The sequence below is a fragment of the Solanum stenotomum genome, chromosome 4, assembly GCF_019186545.1.
Source record: "Solanum stenotomum isolate F172 chromosome 4, ASM1918654v1, whole genome shotgun sequence".
Classification (NCBI taxonomy): Eukaryota; Viridiplantae; Streptophyta; class Magnoliopsida; order Solanales; family Solanaceae; genus Solanum; species Solanum stenotomum.
Window position 1 is genome coordinate 66,803,629 of NC_064285.1, and position 8,708 is coordinate 66,812,336.

At 35.0% G+C, this 8,708-nt stretch overlaps 1 protein-coding gene and 1 pseudogene across 1 annotated transcript; both read left to right on the forward strand.

Annotated features, from left to right (window-relative positions):
* The first annotated feature begins 2,639 nt into the window (after positions 1–2,639).
* On the forward strand, positions 2,640–6,093 carry LOC125861677 (phenolic glucoside malonyltransferase 1-like; annotated as a pseudogene).
* Positions 6,094–6,156: 63 nt separating this feature from the next.
* Positions 6,157–6,861, forward strand: LOC125863160 (uncharacterized). Its single transcript, XM_049543319.1, has 2 exons — positions 6,157–6,354; positions 6,545–6,861. Exons 1-2 carry the CDS (start codon positions 6,157–6,159, stop codon positions 6,758–6,760), a joined length of 414 nt encoding a protein of 137 aa, XP_049399276.1. The 3' UTR covers positions 6,761–6,861.
* The last annotated feature ends 1,847 nt before the right edge of the window (positions 6,862–8,708 follow it).

Consider the following 8,708-nt stretch of genomic DNA (forward strand, 5'->3'; position numbering starts at 1 on the left):
TTTTACATTTGAGTAAGAAAGGAACTATGATTCCAAAAGAGCCTTTGGGCTAGTGTTCAAGAAAAAGGAACATTGTTTCCAAGTGAGCCTTCGGGCAAAGTTTTGAGTAATTATCTCAAATAAAGAAAGATGTGCTTAAAACACTTATGAGCTAAAGTATTTTTGGGAGTAGTCTTGAGCACCGAATTGGGGACACGAGTTCATATAAACTCAACTCTCCATAAGAACCATGCGCCAACATGGGAGTTAACGGGTCATACTTTTTAGATGAATCAGTAAAGTTAAGCTAGTGGATCCACTTAGTAAAGATAGCTTCATATATCACGGGAAGGTATAGGATGGTCCTTGGGCAACGTGAGGTAAAACGTTGTATCACCACTAGGGCTCGTAGTGGTGATTGTCGGTTAAAGAATCTCCCACTAAAGTTATATTACTTTTATGTAAGTAAAGTTGAGTTTGTTATCGTTTTATCTTTAACAAACTATGTTGGTTACACTATTTTACAAGCTTTATATATTGCATGTGTCTTATTGCTTTATATATTGAGTTCAGTTATTCATGAGTTGAACAGAGCCAAGGTAAGAGTTCCTTTGTACTCCTTCCAAGCTTAAGTTGTGGTTTAGCTTTCCAGCTCGCATACTCGTACATTCAATGTACTGATGCCAGTTGGCCTGCATCTTATTATGATGTAGACACAAGTACCCAGGGCCAGCATCCGGTTCGCCATTGATCCAGTTGAGTACTTCCGAGTCAGTGGTGAGCCTCTTTGTGTTTCGGAGGACTCGATTATGTTGTTCTCTTAGTTTTGTTTTATTAGGATGTTGTGGGGGTCTGTACCAACATCCATTTCAGTATTATAGAGGCTTCATAGACAGTCAATCAGTTGGTTTTGAGTCTCTCATCTATGTATATATGTAAATATTCTATTTTGAGACTCGAGTTGCCTTTTTGGCCAGATTTTATTTCAGTCAGGTTGGTTTAAAACCTTGCATTGCATTGAGTTTTCCGTCGATTTAAGAAAGCCAGGCCAAGGGTTCGCTTGGGGGCCAGTAATGGTCTTCGAGTGCCAGCCACGTCCAGGGTGTAGGCTCGGGGCATGACAAAGGATCAAGCACTTTCAAGCCTTATGCATCATATATTGGATACAAAACATATGATTGTTCCTGAGCGTGTTCATGTGCTTTGTATGCATACATTAACAACACCTTCAAAATAACAACAGCTTCAAAACTAAAAAAATATATAATTTCATATTGTTAATATTTACAAAAAAAATTGTATTCATTCAAATAAATAATAAACAACTATGAAACTAAAAAATAATCAAGCACTTTCAAGCCGTATGCATCATATATTGGATACAAAACATATGATTGTTCATCATCGTGTTCATGTGCTTTTTATGGATTTCAATGGAACTGACGTCGAAATTTCAATAAAAATTTCAAACCATACAAAGATTTAACCGATTCAAAATAAACAACAAAAATTAAATACCTGATGCCTAAATTTCTTGTATTCAATAGAACTGACGAAATTTTAGTCGTGGAATTCGAAAACATCCGATTTAAGAATATGCCGAATTTGATTCGAAGAAGCTAGGAATATTATCAATTGAATGATTAGGAAGAAAATTTTTTTTTTGTAAATTTTTGTTTGGAATTATTAAGAATGGAAGACCAAAAAACGCTCCACAGAAAGAATGGCAACATCCCGGCTTTGCAAAACGTAACTGAAAAGCTTTAAAATTGTTTTTTCCTTTTTTGATGTTTTATGTTCCATGTTTTTCTCTATTTTATTATTAAGTATTTGTATTCTTTCAGATTATCAAAATAAAATAAATACATAAATCATCCTTTTAACAAACTAAACAATTGTCATTTTTAATAAATAGTTAAAATGTTGCTAATGAGTCCCACTAAAGACTTAAATATTGTTGTTTTGCTAATTTTCCCTTTATCTATCCTTCGGGGTGGCCCAGTGATTTGGGCCTGGGATTTCCATGTTGGAGGTTTCAAGTTCGAAACTCCTTGTCAGCGAAGGCAAGGGGTTTGCCTTCTAGGCCGAACTCGTCGCACCGGACTTGTCTAGTGCGTCAACATCTCAAAAGAAAATATAATTAAGTAGAAACTCTGGTGCTTTATTGTTAGTGCAGACCAGGTCCCNAGATTATTAGAAATGTTTATTAAAATTTTTGCCCTTCATTAATGGACTCTAAAAAATAAAAAGAAATGCCATTTGTTATTTTTCTCAAATTCCTGCATTTAGTTATTATCTAATGTTTATGACTTTGAAATTAATTAAAGTTATAGCTAATAAATCTTTACTTATTTTTAAGAGTTGTTCTTAACTATATTATTAGCCTTTTATCTATGGATCCTTCGGGGTGGCCTAGTGATTTGGGCTTGGGATTTCCATGTTGGAGGTTTCAAGTTCGAAACTCCTTGTCAGCGAAGGCAAGGGGTTTGCCTTCTAGGCCGAACTCGTCGCACCGGACTTGTCTAGTGCGTCAACATCTCAAAAGAAAATATAATTAAGTAGAAACTCTGGTGCTTTATTGTTAGTGCAGACCAGGTCCCTTTGCACGACAGATTGTCAAATCATCACTCCATTGGCTTTTTCTCTCTAAACCAAACTCAATGGCTTCAGTAATTGTGCAATGCCAGGTTGCTCCTCCTCCCAGGGGTGCAGCTGAGCTGACACTCCGTCTTACCTATTTTGATCATTTGATCATACCCGGTCAGCTTTTGGACGTAACCAACGGATATTATTCTACAACCTCTCTATTTCCAAACCCGATTTCGTCCAAACCATTATTCCTTCTCTTAAACATTCACTCTCCCTTGCTCTCAAACACTATACATCTTAGCTGGAAACCTTGTTTGTCCACTTATAAACTCTAGTGGTTATCTTGAGTTGCGTTATCTCCCAGGAGATTATATATATGTTACCTTTTCTGAGATGACTGATATGAATTTCAATTATCTCATTGGTAACAATCCCCGAAATGCTGAGGATTTTTATCCCTTTATTCCTCAATTAGCAGAACCTAAGGATGCACCAGGGGTCCAATTAGCCCCTCTCTTAGCCATTAAAGTGACACTTTTTCCTAATTTTGGCATATCCATTGGTTTCAGTAACCATCATGCTGCCTGCGATGGAAATACTATAGTAAGATTCACTAAAGCATGGGCTTTACTGAACAAATTCGGCGGAGATGAGCAATTCTTAGAAAATGATCAGCTCATTCCATTTTATGATAGGTCCATAATAAAAGACCCTAATGAACAAGAGACGGCTATATGGGATGTAATGAAGACATTTAAGCTGGAAATGTGCGACATAATTGTGATTTTTATATCAATAAAATCACTCAACCAAATTTATCATTAAAATAAATTGACAAAGCAAAATAAATTATTTTGTATACCATATAAATATGAACTTCATAAATAAATAAAAATAAAAGAAAACAAATTACGAATAAACTTAATTAGTGAAAATCATATTACGGTATTAGCAAGAATCATATGCCTTACTGTATCAATAGCGGGGCAACAACAATAATTATTTTACGATTAGATCCGGTATAAATTATGATGGAGGAGAAAGTGGAAAAAAGAAAACTGTCGAAAATACTAAATTTGAACGGTGCCTTACCAGTATATATCAAATTCAGTATCGTAACAATACCTTTCTGAGCACCAAGGTCTTCTTCGATTGAATATGCCCAAACAATGTATTGATGCTTTTGCGTGATGCTATCAAATGTCTGATTTATTTATGAATTCTCCAAAAATAATTTATTACTATTATTTTAACCCTGAATATTAATTTTAATTTTCAAATATATAAAATGTTCATCCATTGTTGTTCTTTCTATTACTCAGTTGAATGGTAAATGCTAACTTCTTCGAATCTGACAATGATTTTGTTTTGTTTTTGTGATGGTTACAGTGATTCAATGACCGAAAACTTGATCTAGGGGAAGGAGGAAATGGATGATAGATATATTTTACTAATAATAAATTAAGTTAAATGATTTTATTGATACAAAAATCTAAGTTGAGTAATTTTATTGATACAAAATAAAGTTCAATGACTTTACTAGAAAAATTCTCAAAGTTAAGTGACATTTTAAGATATTAACTCCTCAACTATAGGGCTGTATTGGAAGGACTGTTTTGGGTCGCCAAGAAATAGGTTTTTAGTTATCATTGGAATTTTATGGAACCGTGGTAGGTTTTTTAATTTTGGGTAAAAAATTAAATAAGAAATCGGGTAAATCATAGTTCGAAATATATTTTTCCTTTCTAGATATAGCGGCTAATATATATATCTTTTTTACTTTTTAGATATACCGGCTAATATATTTGTCCTTTTTCCTTTTTAGATATAGCGGCTAATACATTTATTCTTTTTCCTTTTTAGATATAGTGGCTAATATATTTGTCCTTTTTCCTTTTTAGATATAGTGACTAATATATTTGTCCTTTTTCCTTTTTAGATATAGTGGCTAATATATTTTTCCTTTTTCCTTTTTAGATATAGCGGCTAATGTATTTATCTTTTTTCCTTTTTAGATATATATAGCGGCTAATATATTTGTCCTTTTTACTTTTTAGATATAGCGGCTAATACATTTATTCTTTTTTCTTTTAGATATAGCGGCTAATATATTTGTCATTTTTCCTTTTTAGATATATTGACTAATATATTTGTCCTTTTTCCTTTTTAGATATAGTGGCTAATATATTTATCTTTTTTCCTTTTTAGATATAGTGGCTAATATTTGACAATAGGTGTTCAAAAGTGGATATTCACTTAATTCACCCAAATATATGATGGCGGCTTTTTAGTATAAAAGTGAAACCCTTAAAGAGGACATCTCAATCATCACATCAATACGAAGCAATATGGCAAAAAGAGAAGATAGAATATCAGAATTGCCTGTGCATATCATTCATCACATCTTATGTCGCACTAACCTCGACATCAAAGAGGCGGTGATAAGTTGTATGCTGTCCAAGAGATGGTACTATTGCTGGACTTCAAGACCTAATTTGATATTCGATCAATTTCAAGGCGACAAATATATGCCCCTTGAAAACTATGTCAAGTTGGTTGATCAATCCCTACGATCCCATATCGAAAAAAACTTACATCTTGAACAATTCATCCTTACATATTGTGATTCAGAAGTGGATTCTCACCTGGATAGTTGGATTGAATTGGCGGTTAAACTCAACGTCACAGAGATGGGGATTCACCGGCCTTACATTTTAAGACCAAATAGCTTACCTCATGTTATTTATGATGCTAAAAAGCTGAAAACATTGTCGTTAACCAAGTGCAAGTTTGAATTTGATATTAGCACCACTCACATAAGATTTTGTTGTCTCGAGGCTCTTTCTTTGAATCATGTACATATTTTAGATGCCCAATTGCAAAGAGTTATCGAAAGATGCCCATTTATCAGGACTCTAAATTTATATTATTGTGAGGGTATAAGCAAATGTCACATTTTTGGCCTAGTACATCTCCAGTATTTGACTGCAAGTTATTGCAAACTCCATAGTGTGATAGTCGAAGCTCCATATCTTCGATGCTTTATATATAATGAATATGCTGAACAGGACAATATTCTTCCTTGCCAAATTGCTATTTTGGATGGTTACAATACTTTACAAACACTCGAGCTCACTGGTGCCAGCATCATCGACCAACAGTTTCGAGATATATTCTGTAAGTTCCCAAACATTTCTGAATTGGAACTAGCAAGATGCTATAAGCTGAATAATATAGAGATTCAGAGTGAAAAACTCAAGAAATTCACCTTATTATTAGGGTTGAACAGTCTGGAAAATCTCACGATTCAAGCTCCAAATTTATTGGAATTTGATTTCCTTGGTAGTAAAATGCCCTTCTCATATATGGATACTTCTTCCCTAGAAAGAGCCCGACTCAAATTCTTCTTGCCCGGCACACACTTTGGATCAGTGGACAGCAGTTGGTACACGAGCCTTCATCACTTTGTTCAAAAGTTCAACTATTCTAAAGATTTCATATTGATAATATTTTGCCGCCAGGTAGTTTACATTATTTTTATGCTTATGTCATTGATTTATGCATTACTTGTTGAATTTTGTTTAAACTATGCCATTGACTAAATTCTTGCAGACCAAAAGCATACTTATTTATGAAAATCCAAGAGAAATTGTTATTCCACCAACCCATGCTGTCGAGATATTCATTGCATCCATGCTGCGTGTTGAATCGGTCATTGGAATGTTAATGTACAAGCGTCCCTTTATCATGTCCATAATTGCACGTACAGACAGCAAAGCACTGCAGGTAATTTCTTGCTTTAACTCAAAAACGTCTCTTGTGCTTGTATAAACTAAGACATTAATTTGAGCTTAACTTTTGGACACCGATAGTGTAAAAGATTTGTTTTACAATCAGAAAATTTGTTGTTAAATGTTGATTGCTCGTCTCACAAGCATTATTGTATAATATATCTTGTGTTATTGCTTAAATGCAGGTGATGTCTACACTAAAAGGGTGTATACAAAAGCAAAATTGTGGTAAAGAATGTCCATTCATTACCAAGTGGCATCGTTACGTAAAAGAAGTCATCAGTTGTACTGGGACATCTGAAGAGGGAATGACTGCCTCCAGGTGGTATCTATGGTTGAAATCCACATCTGTAATTGACCAAGTGAATAATTTCGTGTTAAAATGGAAAGAAGAAGCCTAGACCGAAGAGTTTGGAGGAATTCAGCAAATAGAGTTAATTAGTGTGTTGAGAAGAAGTATGATTTATTACATATCTGTAGTTTAGTTGCAGTTGTAATATCATTTCCCCAGCTTCAGCAGTAATTGTTCTTTCCTGAATGAAATATAACAGAATTTCTATATCTTGACAATGGAACGTAAAACTCTGTTCTGAACTCTCTGTGTCGATCTAACTCATGCTAAACGTACATTCATACATGCACACACAATCAATTTCCCCCATTTTGATGATGATGATAAACTATGTAAGTGTATATACATCACATCACCTAACTGACATATATTTTTCCCCCCTTTTGGCATCATGAAATTAAATACGTGCAAAAGAGCATAGAATCAATATAGGAAGCAGAATGCCACAATGTTAACTCTGGCCACTAGAGCTACACTTATTAGCCATCCCGAGAAAGTTTGTATATTACAAAGGGCACAAATCACGAGGGGATCGGATAGGTAATCACAAATCCAGAGAAACTTTATCTTTATTTATGACTAATATAAATAAAGATATAATTGATGATTATAATCATCTCAAGTTGCCTTAAATAGCCTAATATAACTAGAGCATTCTCTAAGAAAGTTGTGGCCCCTTTGTGGAGACCCCTCCCTTCTCTGGAGTTTTATGTCCACCTTCCTACAATCCTCTTGGATTATCCGACTCCTATTATCTTCATTCGAGGGGTGGACATCCTCATGGATCCCCATTTGGTGAACTTAGCACTGGGCCTGCCGGAGGTTCCTCATGAGTCATACATGGATAAGCTGCGGGAGATGGACCATACCTGGCTAAGAAATATGCTGGTAGAGGAGAAGTATTGGGAATAAGTCAGCTGGATCACCACAGAGAGGCTCTGTAACATCTCGCACCTAGAAACGACTAGAAAGAGTTTAAAATCTGAAAATAATGATTTTTGGAAAGAATAAGAAAATCTGGAAAATTTTGTTTAAGATAAGAAAGTGAGTTTTGGCCATTTTAAAATGGCCATAACTCCTAGCTCAGGATGAATTAGGAGCAGTTATTGATATGGTTGTAAAGCCCTTGGAGAGAGCTTTCCAACGCCGCCGAGTTTGTGAAATTCTGACATCGTATGAGTGAGATATGCCTTCCGGAAGTTGGGCTGTTGGATCGAGGAAAGTCTCAATCCGGGTTTAGGGAAGGGCAAAGTAGTCTTTTCTCTAATTAATTTCCTAATTCTCTTTTAGGGATTTATTGGGGTAAAAACATGACTTAGTCAGTTTGGTGAATTGCGAATTACGCTTAGGGCTTGGAGAAGAGAGAAAAGAAGAAAGAAAGGGAGAAAAGCCAAGATTTCGCCAAGAACGTCAAGCGTTTGGAGTGGAATTCGTCTGGGGTGATCCCTATTAAGGTATGTGAGATCTTTTCGTGATGGGTTAGTTCACCCACACTCTAATCTTATTTCTACTCAGAGATTTGTGGTTGATTGAATGAAAAGTTAATGAGTTCTTGAAGAACTTTGTTGAAATTCGTTAAGTTCTTGTTGGTTGAGTTGTTGATGCTTGGGGGTTGAATTGATTCATGTTTCCGGGATGATTTTCGAGTTAGATTGGTTGTGTATTGAGGGTACAATTGATCCTAAGTGTTTGGGGAAAGAACTAGGGAAGATTGGAGGGTTTAGAGACACTACTAAAAAACTGCTAAAAAATGACGGACAGGAGAGCGACGGACGGCGTCACTCCAAAAAGCGACGCCATTTGCCACACTGTCCATTGCTTTTTAATAAAAATAATTATTTTTAAAATTATTTTTCAAAAAGCGACGAACGGCATCTCTTAGTCCGTCACTTTTTTTCATGGATTTTTACGCGAAATATATATATATATATAATTAATAGTTAATTGATTAATTATTTTTTTAAAGGAGCGACGGACAACATCTCTAAGTCCGTTGC